The sequence below is a fragment of the Dipodomys spectabilis genome, unplaced genomic scaffold (genome assembly GCF_019054845.1).
Source record: "Dipodomys spectabilis isolate Male_0828 unplaced genomic scaffold, ASM1905484v1 ptg000138l, whole genome shotgun sequence".
Taxonomy (NCBI): domain Eukaryota; kingdom Metazoa; phylum Chordata; class Mammalia; order Rodentia; family Heteromyidae; genus Dipodomys; species Dipodomys spectabilis.
Genome location: NW_024870815.1, coordinates 2,152,136 through 2,174,067, shown reverse-complemented (window position 1 = coordinate 2,174,067; position 21,932 = coordinate 2,152,136). Strand labels below are relative to the sequence as shown.

The following is a 21,932-nucleotide window of genomic DNA, read 5'->3' as shown; positions in this document are numbered from 1 at the left end:
TTTTATTAAAAAATATGCTAGCTCAGCGGAGCATGTCAATTAAAATTACAGCATATAGAAGAGAAGACCAGGAAAGAGTTCTAACCTGTTTCTGATTCAACTGAGAAGTACGGCTGTCCCTGGAGGATGCTGTAGACAACTTTAGCACTGTTGCCATAAGTTGGATCATCGGCATCTGTTGCAGTGACCTGGACAACAAATGTGCCTGGAATGACAGAAACACAAACTGAAAACTAATGAAGGGCTCATTATGTTCCTTCATACACAGATAAAAAGAAAGCATCATCTTAATTTTCTATACAGCTATCATGGTAAGAAAGGCTAGGTTGGATCCTTCTGAAGAGATTATATGATTATATTATTATTCTATTAATAAATATTGTAAGGATTAAGTTGAAGAGAAGCAAGGGAATAATTATGTTGCTGGGCATTGCATCTCAAGGATGAGATTTGTCTGTACTCTGTTTTTTTTGTTTGTTTTTTTTTAATATATATCATTTTTGTGGGGGTACTGGGGCTTGAACTCAGGGCCTGAGCACAAGTCCATTAGTATTTTTGCTCAAGGCTGAAGCTCTACTATTTGAGCCATGGCTCCACTTCCATATTTTTGGTGGTTAATTGGGGATAAGAGTTTCACAGAATTTTCAGCCTGGGCTTGCTTTGAACCTCGATCTGCAGATCTTGGCCTCCTGAGTAGCTAGGATTACAGTCATGAAACACAAGCTCTCCGCTCATATATTTTATAATCTTTAAGTAGTTGTAAATTAAATTCAGCATGTCAGCTTATGAGTACAATGCATGCTTTTTGCAGTGCTAGCATTCCAACCCAGCATCTCTTGCGTGCTAAGTCAGTGCTCTACTACTGAACTGTAGTCATTGTCTTTGACTATATTCTTGCTGCAGTAATTTTTTTTAAGTGATCCAAGATTAACTCAATCAGTATCTTTTATTACTTTGTCCACAGAATTAGTTTGGAAGTTGTCCAGTCAGGGAGGCACTGATAATTTTGTTAGAAATTCTATGTGCTTGATCTTTTTCCTGGACTATATGTAAGGTGATGAAGTGCAGTCATAAATATAGAAGCTACTTGTGAACGTAGAAACAACATTCTGTGGGTAAAAGAGGAAAAAGATGGAAAACCACCAAGAAATAACTAGACCCAAGGTCATATTTATAGTAAATATTTTTACTGTTTGAACAAGTGGGAGTTGGGTTTTCTGTTAGCTTCCAGCCTAAATAACAAATCTAGCTAGCTAGGAAGTGGTGATTCACACTCGTAATCCTAGCTACTCAGGAGGCTGAGATCTGATGATCAAGGTTTGAAGTCAGCCTGACAGGGAAGTTGTGAAAATATGATCTCCAACTAACCACCAAAAATCTGGATGTGGTACTGTGGCTCAAGTGGTACAGCACTAGTCTTGAGTGAAAGAGCTAGAGGACCATGCCCAGGTCCTGAGTTCAAGTACCAGTATTGGCAAACGCGAGAGCGTGCGTGCACGCGCGAACACACACACACACACACACACACACAGACAAATTCATATTCTAAGAGTTTTAAAGTCCTTAAACTTTAAAAGAATTAGATGTATCAGGTAAACAATCAATTGAAACAGCCGAGCATAAACATCTGGAATTTGTCATCCAGATTAATATACAAAGAAGATTTCTGCATTTTAGACTGGTATACTTATTTTGGAGCTAATTCTCACAAATAACTTTCAAAGTATCTTATCTATGCTGAAATTTCATGACAACTTTCATGTAAATGTTTACATGGTTATTTCATGGAGAGAAGGCTCATAGGATTTATTTATTCTCAAAGGGAGCAATGACCACCAAAAAGAGGAGATTCTTTAAGGCTTATTTTTGATGATCCTATCAGATAAGCCATAAGAATGCCATCCATGAAAAGGGTAGGAAAGTTCCAGCTAGGAGATATTAGAATTTTTAAATTGCTGTTGTAGAATGTAACCAATTTCATTTATGGAGCAAACAGTATGTGCTGTGGTAGGGTTGGATGTATTGGAGGTTGCACGCCTATGTGTGGGATACTGCATCCACCCTTGTAATTTTCCAGGAAGAGAGAGGGAACAAGAGCATCATGAGATTTTAGAGGGAAAGCTAATAGAAGTCAACAAATACTTAACTTCTTATTTGCATTAATAAAAAATTTGATTGCTTTTCTAATATGATTATCTGCCTGTTATAAGTGCCCATTAGCTGCCAGATATTGTATGAAGGCTCTGTACCTGTTTTCTTATTTAATCCTCATGATAACCCTTAGAAGTAGATATTCATTATTTATTTCCTATAGACACAGAGCTGGGAGATCAAAGAATTCAGGATCAGAGAAATCAAGCAATTTGCCCAAGGCTACACTGCTGGTTATTAGGGGAGATAGTTTCAAATTTATGTCTGTTTTTACCTCTCTGCTACTGTCCTACTACACACACACACACACACACACACACACACACACATGCATACACACATATATAAAGCATTATATATCACCATGTTGATTCATAATAATAATGAATGTCAAAAGTACTATGCCTGCATGCAAATAAAAGAAAACAACAAAATAAAACCCTTTCCTTTTTCAAGACCTGTGACTGCCAGCTATCCCCCAAATTTGAAATACATATTTAATTCTTTAGTGGCTTCAAAAGTGAATGTAATTCCCTAGAGTGTGGGCTACATGACCTGCATATCTGGTCAAGAGTTGTTCTGGGTGCTGCTGGTAACAAGGCTAGCTCTCCTTCGTTAGCTCTCCTTAGTTCTTTTGCTTTCTACCACCTAGAGAGGGAAGAAAAAAAGCCTTTTCCCCCCTAACAAACCTTCCTTTTAGAAGAATTTCAATCCCTCTGGTTGCTTTCGTGACGGCTTGTGATTTTCCTTGCTAAACAAAATGACTTCAAGTAATGAGATGAACAGTTTCACGAGAAAAATGGCAATATTTTATATTTTTTCCCCACAGACTGGATATTTTCCAAATCTTGGAATTGGAAACATCCCTGATCTCTGACTGACAGACTCACAGCAAGGTTATTATACATTCTCAGTCCTTTGGAATTAAAAATAGAATTAAAAATAACCCCTTTACTTGAATAGTTGAGAATTTGTCACTGTCTTCCAGGTAGTATCTTAACATTTCTAAGAGTGAGTGACATTCTACAGTTTTTCTTTCTTAATTTAAATCCTGTTTACCTATTAAACCAATTAAATCCACACGAACTGAACTTAAAATTGGTAGTGAAATTGTGCATAAAATATTAATCCACATTATTAATATCATGAACGTCTCTGAATTTCTACCATCTGCATATTGTTTATGGATTAAAATTATTTATGGAGTCTCTTTTCAAATTTACAGTTACTTACAGCAGCTACCACTAGTCTTTGGACTAGACTTGAAATTTAGACTTTTGTTTTGCAGTGGAGAGGTCCTTCCTGGAGCCTAATGATGTGGACCAAGAGAACAGAGTACCGTCCTTGAGCTTTTGTACCCAACGCTAGCACTCTACCACTTCGAGCCACAGTGCCACTCGGTTTTCTGGTGGTTAACCTGAAAGAAGAGTCTAATAGATTTCCTACCCCAGCTGGCTTTGAACCATGATCCTCAGATCTCAGCTTCCTGAGTAGCTAGGATTAGAGGTGTGAGCCCCCGGTGCCTACCTCAAGCTTCTCTATTTGGTGAATAGACTGCAGGAGACCCAGCTCTTGGTTGAAATCACATTGTACTCACCAACATCAGACATTTCCGGGACAGTGGCTGTGTAAACGTCCTTGGTGAATATTGGCTCATTGTCGTTGATGTCATGGATTTTGATGATGAACTCAGACTCAGGCTCCACGGGTCTTCCTGTCCTTCTGTTAATAGCCTGAGCTCGGAGGATGTATACGGGCTTTTCCTCCCTGTCCAGCCTCCTGGTGGCCTGTATGTCGCCTGTGTTTTCATTGATAATGAAGAGATCTCCTGCTCCATCTCCTGAAAGGATATATTTAAGTGATCCATCGCCTCTATCCTGGTCTGAATGTAACTGGTGTAGGGAAAAAAAAATTAAAGAAAATAAAGGTCAAGCATGTGATAGTAAACTTCCTGTCTTCACCATGCATATTGTATTAATTTTCATTCAATCCCCCTTACGACATGTAGATTTTTACTTTTTGCTATTCTATAAAACCCTTCCATAGTAAAACATATTTATTAATGACCAGGCTTCTTTACAACCAGTGTTTTGCAGTAAATTTAGCAGTCATTAATAAAAAGTCTTTGAATAGTGTATAAAGGGGTTTCAACTCAACAATTTATAATGACAATGCATCTTGATCAATGTCACCTGGAGCAGGAATGCTGAAGGTCAGAGCAATAGTAAGACCTCCAGGACACAGACACTTGTCTACTGATCTTCAGTAGAGTTTCCAGACTGCCCACACTTTCTCCTTTTCATATAATACATATAACTCAAGTGATAGACTATTGTAGAAGGACTGGTTTTCTAATCACAGAGATGTGGGGTCTATTCTTTCTCTTGAAAAATTTAGGCACAAGTTAGGCAATCATCGTGGATGTCTGGTGATACTTCTGGGAAGTATCTGGGAAGTCTGATACTTCTTTTAGGAAGATGTGATGTTCATTTACTTGTGAGCTTCAGCTCAAAGCAGGTAACATGCAGTCTTAGATCCACCATGAACAGTGTTGTATAATCCCTCTTTCTAGACAACATACAATGTCAGCTTAAAAAAAGATACTTAATATTCAGATTTCCATAGACAATAAGAAAAAAACCTTCTAATATGTAAAGCCAATCCAAACTACATGTGCCTGATGAAGCAGTGAACTCTCTGCAAGGTGACCAAGCAGACACTCTGATGATTCCTTGTCAGGGAACTAGGTCTGAGTCAATGGTTGAACTAAACAAATACTAGGATACTGTACAAGTGGAAGATGATGCTTCTAACTTGGAAAAAACGGTCCACATACTCTTATCCTAAAGATCATTTCTACAGTCTTCAGTTACTGTTGTTTCTCTAATTCTATTTCTATTTCTCTCTCAACAAAGAATTAGATTTTCAGATACTCTTCAAATTAAAAAAAGTGCTGTGTAAAAGCATTTAGAATTCTGTGTTACACACATCAGTGACATATAGGTAGTAGTGTGAAAGCTGCCATCCATGTAAGCAGAGGAACTATGTTACAACAACTACCTGTTATGTTATCTCTCTCTCCCTCTCTCTCTCTCTCTTTTTCTCTCTCTGGCTGGTACTGGAGCTGGGGCCTGGGATCTGTCCCTAAACTTTTTTGGCTCAAGGATGGCATTCTATCACTTGAGCTACAGTTCCACTTCTAGCTATTTGGTAGTTAAATGAAGATAAGCATCTCAAAGATTTTTCCAGCCTGGGCTGGCTTCATACCAAGCTAGGATTACAGGTATGAGCTACCAACACTTGGTAATGTGTTCTCTTGATTATTTATGAAATGTTTCTGTATAGTATCTACAAACAAGTTTGAAAATAGATTCCCAGGGCAAAAAGGGACTTAGAAAACTATATAACCAATCTTGGTAAAAGTATTTACCATGGACCATCTTTTACTGAAGGTACAAAGGGTAAGGGTCCTGGGGTTCAATAAATTCAGGAAAAACATAGTACTCAACCTCATTGTTTGGAGCCATCTATTAACATATTAAAGAAAATGCCTGCATGCACGTTGAAACTCTAGTTGATTTGTTTAGGCTTCTGGAACTTTCTTGTTTGATGCATCTTTTTTTTTTTTTTTTGGTATGACTCTTATGGATAGGCCTCTTGACTAGTTTTCTGAGAGAGATTCTTGATGATCAAGTCAAAATACTCGAGGTTCTGGTTTACATAGTTTCCATCATCACACCCAGCTCATATGACAGGCCTGCCTACAAACTCTAATCTTAGAAGATGCCTTGGAGAGTATGCAGTGCAACTTTTTCCTTTTGGAGATAGTTGGATCCAATGCCACAGAGCTACAGCTAATTGAGGAGTTTGAGAATGAGAATATTATTCATACAATTAGTAGCTTTGGAAGCAATTTGGCAGAAATAATGGAAGACAAATGTGAACAGGGAGGAAATTGCTTAGAAGTGAGACAAACGCCATAAGAAATGTAAAACAAGGGCCCTGGGTAATTTGTGTAATGTGATGTGCTAAGGAACCGTTGAAACTCAGATGACACAGAAAAAGTCACCAGGGAAGGTTTAACTCTCCATTGTCAGATCTTAATGACTGAAAAGTGCTTTTAAAAAGCCATTTCATTAACTCTTGAGTAAAGCAAGTGAAGTCTCTGCCCTTTGGATGGCTGCTCCAGGGAAGCTGTATGGTCCAGTAACCTGGGAAGGTGCAGGGCCTACTACACACAAGTAGCAAGCATGGGTCATGATCATTTTCTTTCTCTCACCAACTATAAGACCACCACATGGCCTATTAGCTTCCCTGAACCATAATTCTTATCAGTAAAAGGAGGAAAACAAGATCCATAGGCCTGTAGAGCTATTGTGAAGATCTAATTAGAGACCATATACAAATACCACATTAATTGCCACATACACTTTCTGTAAAAGCGTGCTATGTTGTTTTGTAAACTATAAAACCCCTTTCTAGATAGTGCCGTTATCCATAGCTTTTAGTTCACTCTCAGCATGCTTTTGCTCTTATTTTGACTTTGAAAACTTTATTTTGAAGACTCAGAAAACCCAATTTTATAAACACGATATCTCTGAGGTAAAATCTGTTATCAAAAGCGAGTATTCTTCTGCCTGGTGGCAAGTGCTGTCTTTACATATGATTTATTGTATTCTGCATCCCACTAGATTATAGACTCTCCTTGGCCTGTTCTTTCATCATTTTCAATATGTAATTGTTGCACACTTAGTAGGTGAAGACCACATCTGGTCACAAGATTTATTCAGGTAAAAGTAATCAGAAACTTATTTTTTGCTGTCAAGAGAGACCATTTGGATGACTTATAGAACAAACACCAGAGACGATATAAAGGCACAGAGGAGAAGCCAAAAAAGGGAGTGAACAGGGATTGCGTGGCAGATACCAATTCTGATTTATCAATATTTGAAAACTAGTGGGAAAATGCATCTCTTTATTCAGGCATTGTCTGATAAGGAAACAATTTAACCTTCTCCCCTCTTCTCCCCAAAGGATGCCATCTGGGTTTGACTGAGTGCATGGAACAGAAACCTTCTGTGATTTTCTCCCCACTTCCTCCCTTTTTTTTTTCTGAACTCTCTAGAGGCCAATTCTTTTGTCTATTCTTGGGGAAAAGAGGAAACAGACTTGAGTGTCTGTGCAAGCAGGGGCGACAACCAGACATTAGGGGTTTATTAAGCACTTAGATTTTAATTGGATTTTTTTCTTTTGTGATGTCATTCATCACAGCCACTGTAAAAGACAGAAGTTAAACAACAACAAATAAAAGGTTGTAGGCTGCCTGAGGCATGTTTTTACTAATTTCAGTTTAATGTGGCTGTTCCATTAAGTTTAATCATCTGGCTCATTTTTAATGATTCACCATCAAGTAAAAATTATCCACTCTTTTCACCCCCAAAAGTCACATCTCACCTGTGGCTCTTTTTGCTATAATGCCTGTGTCTCATTCTGAGTCAGAAAGGAGCTTTGAGACTGGTATTTTCTTTTGTCTCTTTTTTTTCTGTTGGCTAATAAATAAAGGCATTTGCATTTACTGGCATGATCCCCTGGAGTATGTCACCAGTCAGTGACAGTGTCTTGGCCTGTGTCCCTGGAGACATAGCATCCCTTTTACCTGGCACATGTACTAACTCCCAATGTAATTTTGAAACATTTTAATGTGCAACATTAATTGTATAGAATTATAGTGGTCTGTGAAGCTAGGTAATGGTGTTGTGTTACTCCTATTTCCTGTGCCACTGACTCACGGTCCTTGTCAGTGCCCAAGCTGAATCTTCTGCGCACGGAGACAAAACACTGAGTCTAAGCAAGAGCTTACAGATGGCACAAGGAGGTCCTTAGAACAGCCAGCAAAGAGCTTGGAGAGAAAATATGTCATGTTTGCCTGAAACAAAACAGTGAATTATAGCCAATATGTTTATAGGGTAAGGTACAAATGTATCATGGTGTTGTAAGAAATGAATAATTCTTATCTGAGATATTTTCCAACCATGGGTGAATAGTGGTGGTGAAAAGATGGTATCTGACTGGGATTGAGGTGGGGAAATCCATCTAAATCAGAGTGAAACACTATGGTGGCAAACAGGTTGACTTTCATCTTAAATTACAGAGTAAGTCAGAGATCAAGTTATGCCACATAAAGAATTATTTGGATTTTAACAAATTGTTTAACTAGCGATACAGGTGGATCCATTGCAACAATGAGAAGTACAAGTCGTTATGTCGAAAACGAACTTTACAACTTTGGGGGGAGGGGAAGATTGGGTGGGGGGGTGGGGGGAGGATGTGAAGGGGAAACAAAGGAGGAGGCTACAATGCTTGATACGAAATGTACTCATTATCTTGCCCATGTAATTGTAACCCCTATGTACAGTATTTTCACAATAAAAAAGAATTATTTGGATTTTAATATACTTATAGGTGTCCATAAATACTTAAGCATCTTTCTATAAAACTCATGCCTATATATACTATAAGGTCATGGAGGCTGGGAAGAAATTGAGCTCTGTTTGAAATACAGGGCATGGATTAGAAACTGATTCTGTTTTAGAGATTATGGATTAGGTGAATATTTTTTAATAAAGTCTTGTATTACAAAATGGGTGATACTAATCATATATGTCATATTCATAAACTGCTTTGTTAAATGGCAACTCCTTTGTACTACTTAAAGATAATAATGGTAATAATACAAAGTAAAAAAGTAGCATAAAGAAGTCAAACGATATATTTCTATGCCATATGTGGGTGTGAATTATCTAGAAGGTATTGATTGATTTATAGCTGATTATTCTTTGGAAGATTAATAATAAAGAAAAAGTTGAAGACAGCAAGGAGCTAGTTGTTGTTCAAATATTTTCTGCTAGTTTTGCATTACTTTAACAACAACAAAAAACACCTGAGATGGTAAACTAACAAAAAGAGAAAGTATATTTGGCCCACAGTTTGAGACTTTTTAATAAATATATGATCTCTTAGCCTTATGGGAGGCAGACATCATGGTGAAAGTGTGTGGTAGAGAAAGCTGATTACCACCTCTTGATGGCCAGGAAACAAAAGATGGCAAGAGCAAGGAGCAGAGGCCCTGTATCTCCTAGCTTCCTAAACCTAGGCTGTCACCTCCCAAGAGCCTCACTGGCTGGAGACCAAGCCTTTAACACATGGGCTTTAGGGGCAGTTAAGATTCAAACCATAGCGCTCCTTCTCTGATGCCTTCTGTAGCAGTTCATGGTTCAGGTGATCACATGACTCTTTAGCTTTTAATTACACTTGCACAATGCAATATGTGTGACTTGTGAAGGGTAAAATGTCAGAGCTGAGTGTACCACAGGCTGATGGGGACAGTACTCAAGGGGATGGCAGAACCATAACATGTTGTTCTGAGTTCTCAAATAACCTCTATTCTCACTGACCTGTGATTTGAAATAAAACTATATCTTACTTTAGCCATCATCATCTTCATCATCATCATCATCATCATCATCATCATCATCATATTTGGAGGTATTAAGGCTTAATCTCAAGGCCTTGTACTTGGCAGGCAGGTGCTGGCTCACTCAAGCCATGCTCCTAACCCTTTTTGCTTTAGTCATTTTTCAGATAGGATCTGGTTTTTGCCTGGACCAGCCTAAACTATACAAGGTGCCTGCATAGCTGGCATATGCTCAGGCATATGCTTTCCTGTCTGGCTCCAGGCATTTTCTCTTTGAGGGCTTTATTTGTTTGTTGTTGTTGTGATAATATTGATGCTTTTTCCTTAATTCAGTACTTCTCAAAGCATGGTCTCTGGACATTAGTAGCAGAACCTCAAGGAATGTTGCCCAGTAATCTGTGTTTGAAGAAGCCTGTAGGTGGTTCTGATGAATGCTCATATTTGAGAACCACTGTTTTAACAAGTGAAGTCATAATGGTGAAATGCATGGACTTGGGCAACAAAAAAAAGGGTGGGTATAAATTCATGCTGTGTGCTGCTCCTAAACTTGGGAACTCTTAATGTCTCCAAGTCTGTTCCTTCATGCACACCACGAGATGAATGATACTTTTTTTTTTACAAGTAGATTGCCCTGAGAATTACTAAAATAATATGTGTAAAACATTTAAAGCTAGGCACTGGTGGCTCATGCCTATAATCTTAGCTATTCAGGAGGCTGAGATCTGAGAATCAAAGTTCAAAGCCAGCCCAGGCAGCAAAGGCTGTGAGACTCTTATCTCCAATTAACCACTAGAAAACCAGAAGTGGCACTGTAGCTCAAGTGGTAGAACACTAGTTTTGAGCAAAAAGAGCACAGGGACAGTGCCCAGGCCCTGAATCCAAGCCCCACAACCAACAATAACAACAAAGCAACAAACAAACAACACATTTAATAGAAGGTCCAGCTCTGTACAGGCTTTCCTTGCATCTGTAAACATGACACATTCAGAGTTAGATGTTGAAAGTAGAAAGAGTTGGGTCAACATTCTGGCTTTCTTATTAATCAGTAGTTAATCACTTAATTCATTTTAGTCTCTATTCTGACTTTTCTACAAGACAGTTTTCATAATAATCATCAGTGCCAGTAATTCCTCATCTGCTTGTCCCATACAGGGACAAACTGTGTATTAGGTCCTTCATTTCCACGTTTCAGTAATGACAAAAGGACTAATGATTGGACTAATGATATCATCTGTTTTCATGGATTCAACAGCTGTCCCTATGGTATTAGTGCCCATATCTGTCTCTGGCTATCTCTATCTCTGCCTCTAGTTCTATTTTTATTTCTCTTCTCTCTCTCTTTCTCTCTCTCCTCTCTCTATTTCTATCTCTAATCTATCTACCAACCTATGTGTATCTAATCTATCTATGTCTATCTAATCTATCAATCTGTCATCTATTTAATCTTTAAGGCAGACCATTTTCTTGAGAGCCTTGTATTTGCCTTTTAGCAAAGTCTTTTAGGTCATTTATAGTTAGTAAGTCCAAATGATGCTAACACATTTCCCCCCAAGAGTTTCCCTCTTCTTGTGTTTTGTATCTAGGCTGTCATCCTAGCCCACCAAGTCCACTTCCATCCGCAGCCTCACAGAGCCACGCCTACCTTCTCTCCCTTAAGAGTATCTTGACTCAGCTGACTTATTCCACTTCCACTGTTGCCAGTCTGGAGCGATTCACCATCATTTCCGCATTGGCTTTGTGCCGGGAGGCTTGCATGCAATTCAGGCTTTCTTTCTATTTTTCCTCCTTGTCACTAGATCAATGTAACCATCCACCAGTTCCAAAGATGACACTTTTCTAATTACATCCTTCCCACTGCCATCTTTTTGTTCTTGGGATAAAGTGCTTTAATGTGGCCTGTCATGAGTAACATCAGCTAACAACATCAGTCACCATTTGACTTCTAACTTTTCCTCTTCTAGCTACACTTTATGTCTTGTAGTTTCTTGAGAATACATTAGTCTTTTTCACATCTAGGTTTTCCCATATGTGGTCCCCTTGACACAGGAGTTCTTCGAGCATCTTCACCTGGTTAGTCTGACTCATGTGTCAGATATACTTAATCTTTATCTCCTCAGAGAAGTGTCCCCGAAGCCATTAGACTGAGTTAGGTTTTTCTCTAGTGTACTCTCAATTTGTCCCCCACAGAGCTACCAGCAAGCTTTGTTGGTTTTTTTATTTGTTTCTTTTTTTTAACGACTTGTTTTACAGCTGTTTGTCTAGGAAGGCACCAAATATGCCTGGTTTACATCTATATTTTCACCACTCGACATGTACATTATAGATCCTCAACACCTACTGTCTGCAAATATGGAATGAACACATACATATTGTGGAGATTAGCTTGGATAAGGGATCAGTTTTCCTTTAAGCATTCAGTCACACAGCAGATAAGCAATAAATCTTACTGTTTTCTAGTTCCTTTCTTAATTTTCATAATTCTATATACCAAGAACATATACCATTTCTGAAGCTGTCAGGTAATTCGGTAACTACTATTGAACCCTGATTACGTGGTCTAAACTGAGTAATCTGAGGGAACAATGCACGCCATTGCTTTAGATCTGAGTAATTTTCTTTATGGACCTCAATTAAAAAAAACAAATTTGCATTGGATTTTTCCACAAGAACAGATCAGTTTTAAGGAGTTCATTCATCAGTAATAAATGCAACAGGTATTGGGTTAGAAATCACATGCTGGGGGGCTGGGAAGGTGGCTCAGTAGTAGAGTGCTTGCCTTGCATGCCTGAGGCCCTGGGTTCAATTCCTCAGCACCACATAAGCAAAAAGAAAAAAAGCCAGAAGTGGCTCAAGTGGTAGAGCGCTAACCTTGAGCTGAAGAGCTGAGGGACAGCGCCCAGGCCCAGAGTTTAGGCCCCACGACTGGACCCCCCAAAAAAATCACATGCTGGTGATGAAAAGCAGTCAGATTTTCCTCAACTGTATTTGAACTACCATCTAATTGCAGAAATGGGTAAAAAATGCTCCATTTCACAGGAGCATTGTTCCACTGTAAAACAATTTAAGTCTGCCAGCCAAGACCACTAAACTCTAGGTCATTAGCTGGAAAAGTTGCATAAGACAATGTATAAAGACCATCCAATACTTGTCTTTTATACACATTCAGTTTAGGTTTGGAAGCGCTGTGTCATATACAAAAGAGAGAGAAGAAAAGCAGAAACTAGATATTTGATTCCTATACTGAAATGTCAGGAATAACAGAGTAAGGGAAACGCTGGGGAACAGCACAGAAGGAACTCGTAAGATGGAACCAGGGGAGATATAAGCTCTTTGAGGGTTAGGAAGGCTTCTTGGAGAAGCTTAGAATCCTGATGAGGACAAATGACTTAGCAATCAGAGGAATTCATGGCATGGTTTCAAGGTTAAGTGTGGGAGAAAATCAGAGGAGGCCTTGAGTATGTGCCTTGGGGTAATAAAAGCTATAAAATCAGCAAAAATAGAAACACTCCTTCCAGTGAGTTGCAGGATCACTTATTTTCTCACGCTGCACTCAGATGTGCAAGGGAAGATTCAGTTTATTATTTTTTATAGCTTATCCCTCAAGCCCTAGCCCCAGTGAATTTTAAGAACTTGATATAGGTTGAATATTGAGTCAAAAATTTAGTATAATATAATAAGGCCTGCCTGATGTAATATATAATCTCTTTAGATAACTCCTTTAGATAACTCCTGTCTTTCTGCTTTCCTTCTCCTGTTCCCATTCAGTCTGGAAAGACACCTGAGTGTATAAAAGACAGGCATATACATGGCTACGTATGTGGATAATCTGGGTGGGGGTTCTATCCAAGAACAACCCTTGTACTATCTCTGGTGCTCCAGTCTCCAGCAAGTGTATCTTGCTTATGACTTTGTTCAGTGGCATCTGTGGCCTTGGTAGGTGGAATCCTGATGCTGGGTTTCTCAGGTCCAAGGTTACTAGTGTCATCGGCCTTTCCTCCCATACAATCCTCCTCACATGCAATCCTGAGGTCTGACTATTCCAGCACATGTGGCCCTTGCTTAGGAATGCCTTGCCCTTGGCCAATTCCATCTGAGGGATTGATCCATTCCTTTTATTTCCCTATAGAGGCCAAGGAAGGCTACTAGGAATGAAACAGGGCTTCTTCTTCACCCTGGAGTTCCCACATGAAAAGTGGAACAAACCACTCTGCTTCCAGTTTTACCAGGACTTCACTTCCCCAGATTAGGGAAGTAGAAAGGAGAGGTGTTTATGTGTTTGATCGACAGGGATGTGAAATCCCTTAGTTTCAAGAGACCTTATCAGGTGAGTTTTGGTGGAAGGAAGAGCCACTTAGTTCCCACCTTGAAACTGGAGAAGAGAACATTGGTGGAAACAAGACCTGCTACCCAGAAATCGAGGTAGCAATATTTGGTGATGACTTTACAAACAGGACTGGCAAGTTTAGTCTGGTTGACCAGGCTAAAGAGAGATTTAAGAGAACCTAAAAAATAAATCTCTTATATTTTATTAAGAGAACCTAAAAAATACATCTCTTATTTTCTTTGACAAAAGCAGTGATAGAGCTTCTTCTATAACCCATGGGTTTTTTTCCCATTACCACCTGAAAAATTGTTATTTCCTACATAATATAGATAACCTAACAATGGAGATGGCTTATTTTTAAAGAATTACCTGATATGATTTATCATTTGGTAATTGTTCTGCTTAGGATTTAGGAAAGTAATAGTAGTAGTAACCATACTACAGGCTTGTAAAAAATTAATTTTGAGCTGGGTACTGGTGGCTCATACCTGTAATCCTAGCTGCTCAGGAGGCTGAGATCTGAGCATTGCAGTTCAAAGCCATTCCAGGCAGTAAAGTCTGTGAGACTCTCCAATTAACCACCAGAATACCAGAAATGGACCTGTGGTTCAAAGTGGTAGAGCACTTGAGCAAGAAAGCTCTAGGACAGTGTCCAGAGTTTCATGGGGTCTGAGTTCAAGCCCTATGATTGACAAAAAAAACAAATATTTTTGGATCTTACACTCAATTCTATGAACTTTCATTAAAGAGCTACGTTGCTTTAGTGTTAAATTACAATGATTTATCTTTTTTTTTATTCTTTACACCTATGGTCTACTGATATCTCATTCTAGGTACTGTCTGGATCTTGTCTTGTGCCTTGTATGATGTTCAGTAATGTCCTCAGGCCTTATCTAGTAGGTACCAATAGCACCTTTTAAAGTTATAACATCAAGAATGTTTCCAGATATTAATGAATGCAAACAAAGACCCCAAAATGAGAGCATCTATCTATCTATCTATCTATCTATCTATCTATCTATCTATCTATCTATCTATCTATCTATCTATCTATCTATCATCTAGCCATCTGTCTGTTCATCCAATCCTTTCAGCTTTTTAGTGTGTATCTTGATGCTTTTAAAACACATTTCAATAACACAATAAAGAGTTCCACATAAAGAGTTCCACATTTCAGAATCAGAGATACTGCATGACCTCACTCAACACTATTTTTTATCTAGTTAGATTTAATGACCACTGAAACACATCTTGTGTTATATGGAGGAGAATTTCTGACAAAGTGCTAACAGAGAAAGGATTTTAAGTCAAAAGACAGGAGAAATTGATTAATTGCCCTTAACATTTACCTTCTACACTCAATATCTTGGGTTTAATGTCAAAAGTACCAGACTAACTATTAAATGAACAAAAAGTGAGTTCTGTGATAGTCAGGGTAATCAGGATTGTGTTTCTTAAAGACATTTCTCTATTCCCATAACCTGATACTATGGTACCTTACATGGCTAAAGGACTTCGCACATGTGATTAGGGAAGGATCATGAGACAAGGAATGAATTCTGGATCATCAAGGTGAGCCGGATGTAATCTCAAGGATCACCATAAAGGAAAGAGGTAGAGGAAAGTTAAAATCAGAGAAGGAGTTGTGATAATAAAAGCAGGGCAGGGAGAGAATTTGAAGATATCATGGAATCGGCTTTGAAGATGGAGAAAAGGGCCACAAAACTAAGGAATGCAAGTGTGCTTAGGAAACTGGACAAGGTAAGGAAACCCATTCTCCCCTGCCACCTCTGGAATGGCATTTTGCACATACTTGTGAAACCCATCTCCAAAACGGTAAGAAGATACTTTTGTGTTACAGCAGCCATAGAAAACTGAAGCAGTAGTTCCTCATCTCTGGAATTCAAGGTGAACCTAAACTATTTGTGGTCCTTCAAGGACCTAGTGGAGAGGGAAGAAAACCTACCCTTACTGACATAAGCCATGTGTCAGGTTGTATAAGAGTGCTTGGTGTGTCACATCAATGAAGTCTTTCAATGACTCCAGGAGATGATCTTTATTTCCTCCTTTTGTTCTCAAATTAAGAAAAAGAGGTCAGGGAGATTAAGTAACTCACTCAACATTAAAGGTAGAGCCAGAAAGAGCCCCATGACCAGCCCATCTCCAAAGTCTATACTTGCTCTCAACAAAGCAAGCAATCCTCCCACATCAACTATAAACATTTTTCGATTCCTTGTATTTATTATATTAAACTGCAGGCTAAGTTATTTGTAAATTCTATTGGCACAAATGACACAAACTGTAATCGATGTTATTGTTCACTTGGGTTTTATCAATTAAACAAATGCCTTTTTGGTTTATTAACTGCATGTAGTTATTTTCCCCCAAAAGGCATTGTTTACTGCCTTCTGCTTGGGCTTTTGATGGCCAAAGTCCTTCTTGTCTTGGCAGACTGTGGCATTAGTCTCAGCTCCTGCTTAGTCTAACATTTTCATTTTCAAAAGCCAGTGGTAAATCAAGCTGAGAGCCAGATACCCAGTCAAAAATTGATTTAGTAAGGCATTGTAACTCACCAGCTATAATCCTACTTTTTATACTTTACAGTGTAATCTGTTCAGCATTGCTAAATCTAAGGACACACACATACACACACACACACACACACTCTCTCTCTCTCTCTCTCTCAGCCACCTCTTTCTCCTCTCTGACACGTATACCTTGGAGGAAAATATTAAAATATTAATAGATAAAATGCAGACATTTGAGACCTAATGGACTTTTTCCAAAGTGTGCTTTTCTCCCAAGTATGTTAAATATTATATTCTTACATGATGATTGTCACTTAGTATCTAAAACGTTAGTACTCTTTGTGTGTGTGTGAGGGGGTTGGGGGTGGGGTCATGGGGTCTGAATTCTGGGCCTGGGCGCTGTGCCTCAGCTCTTCAGCTCAAGGCTAGTGCTCTACCACTTGAGCCACAGTGCTACTTCTGGATTTTTCTGCTTATGTGGTGCTGAGGAATTGAACCCAGGGCCTCATGCATGTAAGGCAAGCACTCTACCATGGAGCCACCTTCCCAGCCCTAGTACTCTGTCTTTGTAAAACAAGTAGGTGGCTTGAAGAAGGATCTATTTCTTATTCAAGTACATAAATTGCAAGCATCCTGAATGTGCAGAGTAAATTATGATTTCAGGAAAGTTCATGACCTGCTCAAGGAAATATTGATGAGCAGTTGTAGGAAAGAAGATTATGAATTCACTAATTGCTTTGGAACTAAGATGCATGGCCTTAAATGATTCCAAGAGTTCTTTTTCCCTCCTTTTAGGTAACAGTGAATAGAAATGGCCTGATGGTTATCACAAGGAAAGCACCCTCTCAGTCATGTAAAGCCATGAACCTGAGTGCTCTGTTTACTGACCTCTAACTTCTAAGCATTTAGGCTGTAGTTTCAGTTGCTGCCATGTCTAAAATACCCTCTACTGCTTTCAGCTATGCTTCTCCGCTGGAAATGTCCCTGTAGTTCCTGAGCCTGCTGAGACTGTTTCCACTCATGCAAAAGAAACCATCAGCAGAGCAAAGAGACAGCTTACAGATTTGGGAGAAAAAGATTCACCAGAAATTTTCCCAACTGGGAATTCATATTTTAATATATAGAACTCAAAAAATTAAACAACAAAAGCAAGTAAGTCAGTCAATCGATGAACCAGAACACAATTTCTTTTTCTTTTTTGGCCACACTGGGGTTTAAACTCAGGATCTCATGCTTATAAGCAGGTTCCCTACCAATTCATCCATTCCTCCAAGCCCTTAATGATTTCATTACATTTGTAAAAGGGACCTGCTTTCTATGCAGGCTGGATGAGCCGTGATACCCCCATTTATGTGTTCTGCTGGCTAAGGTAACAGGTGCATACCATAGAACCCAGCTGTTCATTTGTAACAGGTGCATACCATAGAATCCAGCTGTTCATTTGTTGAGGTGGAGGGAGGCATACTCTCACAAACTTTTTTTTTTCTTTTTTCAGCCAGGGCTGGCTACAGACCAAAAATATCCTGATCTAACCTTTTGTGCATCCGAGGACTATAGGTATGAGTCATTGTTCTTGGCTTTGAAAAGTGTTTCAAATAAAGAAATACAAATGATGAATAAATCCATGAAATGTTTCACATCTTTAGCCATCAGGGAAAAGCAAATCAAAATTATTTTGAATAATTGTCATCATGAAGGCAAATAAATAATGCCTGGAGTGAAGGGAAAAGGAACCCTTACTTACAGCTGATGGGATGCAAATTAGGCTATTTACTTTGGAAGTCAGTATGGAGATTCCTCAAAAACTTTAAAATAGAGCTTCCACATGACCCAGATATACTACTTCTAGTATCAAACTCAGCTCATTAAAGATATACCTGTATCCTTTTATGACATTACTTGTAATAGACAAATAATATAATAAGCCTAGATGCCTATCAATGAATAAAGAAAAATATGTATATATACATATATAATGTATATATGTACATATTTGTAAATAGATATGTTTTACTTGGCCAAAAGGACAATGAAATTATATGGTATGCTGGAAAATTGCTGAAACTAAAGATTATCATGTTAAGTTAAATAAGCCAGTCCACAAAAACAAGTATCATGTAATCAAGTGTTTCTCTGGTATTTGGAATCTTAGGGCAACAAACAGACATGCAAGTAAGAGGGAAACTACTAAGGAAGTAGAAGGGAAAAGAGGGAGAGGGGTTAATACAGAATATGGTGAATATTGTCTAAGTAAATCATATGCATGTATAGATTGTTATAATGAAACTCTGTATCATTAATAATGTATAATTAATTCTTCATGGAGGACATTGCCATCATTGCTGTTCTATCCCTTTATCACTAAGGAAAGAATCGCAGATTCTACATGAATAAAATAAGGAATCTATCTATCTATCTATCTATCTATCTATCTATCTATCTATCTATCTATCTATCTATCTATCTATCTATCTATCATCTACCTATCTATTTTTGATAGTCTGGAGTTAAAACTCAGTGTCTCAACCTTGCTAGGCTAGTGCTCTACCACTTGAGCTGTGTCTTCAGTCCATTTTGTTTTCATTGTTTCTTAAAAATAAGTTTCGCTTTTTGCCTCGTCTATCCAGGATTGTGGTTCTACTATTTATGCTTCCCATGCTAAGCACATGCCACAATGCCACAAGTTTGATTGGTTGAGATGGAGTCCTTGAAACTCTTCCAATATCATCCTGGTCTCAGTGTTCTGAGTAGTTAGGACTGCAGGCATGAGTTACTATACCTGGCTTCAAATGCTTACATTTTACAATACACGAGGAAAACAATCAAGCAAACTGAAGTTGTGAACAACTATTTTAAAGCAGAGCTTTCTTTTCATGTGTTCTTGCATGTCTTCTTTCCTTCCTTCCTTTCCTTTCCTTTCCTTTCTTTCTTTCTTTCTTTCTTTCTTTCTTTCTTTCTTTCTTTCTTTCTTTCTTTCTTTCTTTCTTTCTTTCTTTCTTTCTTTCTTTCTTTCTTTCTTTCTTTCTTTCTTTCTTTCTTTCTCTCCCTCTGTTTCTTTCTTTCTTTTTCCCTCCCTCCTTCCCTTCCTTCCTTCCCTCCCTCCCTCCCTCCTTTCTTTCTTTCTTCCTCCCTCCTCTCTCTTTCTCTCTCTATCTCTCTCTTTCTTTTTTTTTTGTTGGTCGTGGGGCTTGAATTCTGGGCCTGGATGCTGTCCCTGAGCTATTCAGCTTAAGACTAGCACTCTACCATTAGAGGTACAGTGCCTCTTCTGGTTTTCTGGTGGTTAATTGGAAATAAGAGTCTCACGGACTTTCCTGCCTGGGATGGCTTTGAACCATGATCCTCAGATCTCAGCCTCCTGAGTAGCTAGGATTACAGGCGTGAGCCACCAGCAACCAGCTAAGCATGTTTTTCTTCTAAGTTGTACTGGTAAGAAATAAAATTGAGATAATTATCCAGGAATGCTTCATTTTTTTTCCTGTGAAAACTGATTATGTTGATTAGACGATACAGTTGATTAAAATAGAGAAGTAGCCATTATATAGAATTTTTTGTCCCTACATTATCACATTTTTCTTTACAGCTGTTTCTTTGTATGAAATATGGCAATCAACATTCTAAGTTCTAAGTGATTTTTATTTTACCAAACTCTTAAATTATTACCTTGGTAATTTTAGTAAAAAGAAATTTGCTGTATTGACTGTTTTTTTCCCTCATTTTATTTCACAATTTCTTCTACTAAGACTCTAAATATATTGTTTGATTTTATTTGTTAAAATCTTACAGGAACCAACTTTTATGGTACAATATTATTATTTGTCATATATGCATATTTTATTTTTCTTGTTATTTTCTTCATGTACAACTGTGCTGTCTTTCATTTTTCTGGTTTACACTAAGAAAGCTTGAGGTTTTTCCCCAGTGGTATCATAAACTATTTGTGCCATTTTGATGTGAAATTTCCAGAGTTATTTTTCAAAGAAGAACTACTCTAATAAATGTGGTTCCTATAAAGAAACATTATTTTGTTCTTGTCCTTGTGTTAAATTTCTGTTCTCAGTCTTTTGTTCATTCACATCTTCTCCTGCTCCCAGTGTTTGTTTGAGACAAACAGTTCAACCTGAGTCTCCGCACAGATAAAAGCACCTGTAAGTAATGCTGTCCATTTGTTTTATGTGCTGATTTCTCGAATCTGTAATACTCTTATCAAGTTAATGCTTTTACCTGAAAATAAGTAAAGTTTGCTTCACTGTAAGAAAAAAAGAAATTTTTATCCTCAGATGTCAGTGTAATGCCCCAAATAGTATCAATGGTATGCACATCAAAGCATTCCATCTTGAACTGGGAGCACAGACTGTGAACGCAGTGTGTGACTAAAGTTAGTAGTGTTGTGCTGGGTGCTTCAGATTGGTTAGGAGGGTGCATCTTAACTGTTCTCACTTTGTCCACATACACAAGTGGTTGCTACGTGAGGAATAGATTTATTAATTAGCTTGATTATAGTAATCACTTCACAGCACGGATGTTACAAAGACCTCACATTGTCACCCTAACTACATATCGTTTTTTATTTGTCTATTAGACTTCAGGAAAGCTGGGAAAAATTGGGGGAGGAATGTTCAGATAATGAGATGGATCTTCATCTTTTGGGGTCATTGTATCTTAACTCCAAACACACTTGGCTGTCTCCAATGGGAAAATCTGGGAAATTATGATGAGTAAGACATATAGCCCAGGCTTTTGCAGAGTTTACAAAAATATAAGTGTTCAGAAATATAAACTTGATAGCTAAAGTAAAATGGGAAGAGCAGCCCAGGAATGAATACAAAATACAGCTCAATATATTTAAGGTCAAAGTTCAACCTTAAATGAGGAATTAATTATTTTGCTCTCAAGAAGGTGAATCCTTCAGGGTAATTAAATAATCAACACTAATTTTCCCACCACAAAACTTTGGTTCAATAATAAGAAGATTATGATATTAATTTTAATTTAACTATCAGCAAAAATCCAACTTAAAACATTATCGTACCCTAAGTGAAAGAGTCAACTTTGGAATTGCTGGCTGCCCTAAACTTTTTTTTTTTTTTTTTGAAAGCAACCCCTCAGCAGACCCTAACATTTCATGGTAACTGAAATAAAGCAAACCCCGAATTGCAATGTAATTGGGAAGTGGAATCTACTGAAGTCACCAGAGTCATTGAATAATGTCAGAGGGAGTGCATGTGTTATTTTTATTTTGGCTGGGAGATTTGCCATCATTTTCTATTTTCTTTACACATTCAGTGTTCACTCGGCATCAACTTCCTTAACTGCGTGGGGCCATCAGAGCACCTCAGAGCACCATGTGGGAGAGCAGGAGGCCCACCCTGGATCTCCTTTCTCTTCATTTTTGCATTTCTTGGAAGACGTGTATTCAGGAAGCACACCTTTTCCCTTATACCAATCTTGCCTA

General features: G+C 38.2%; 1 protein-coding gene across 2 annotated transcripts in view; it reads right to left on the bottom strand.

Moving 5' to 3' along the window:
* Positions 1 to 21,932, bottom strand: part of Cdh6 (cadherin 6) — a 132,200-nt gene that overhangs the window by 25,176 nt on the left and 85,092 nt on the right. For both annotated transcript variants that reach the window (XM_042690624.1, XM_042690623.1), the window contains exons 3-4: positions 3,749 to 4,043; positions 86 to 205 (exon numbers count right to left, since the gene is read on the bottom strand). In XM_042690624.1, coding sequence (XP_042546558.1) covers positions 86 to 205; positions 3,749 to 4,043 — 415 coding nt within the window. The remainder of the gene's footprint in view (positions 1 to 85; positions 206 to 3,748; positions 4,044 to 21,932) is intronic.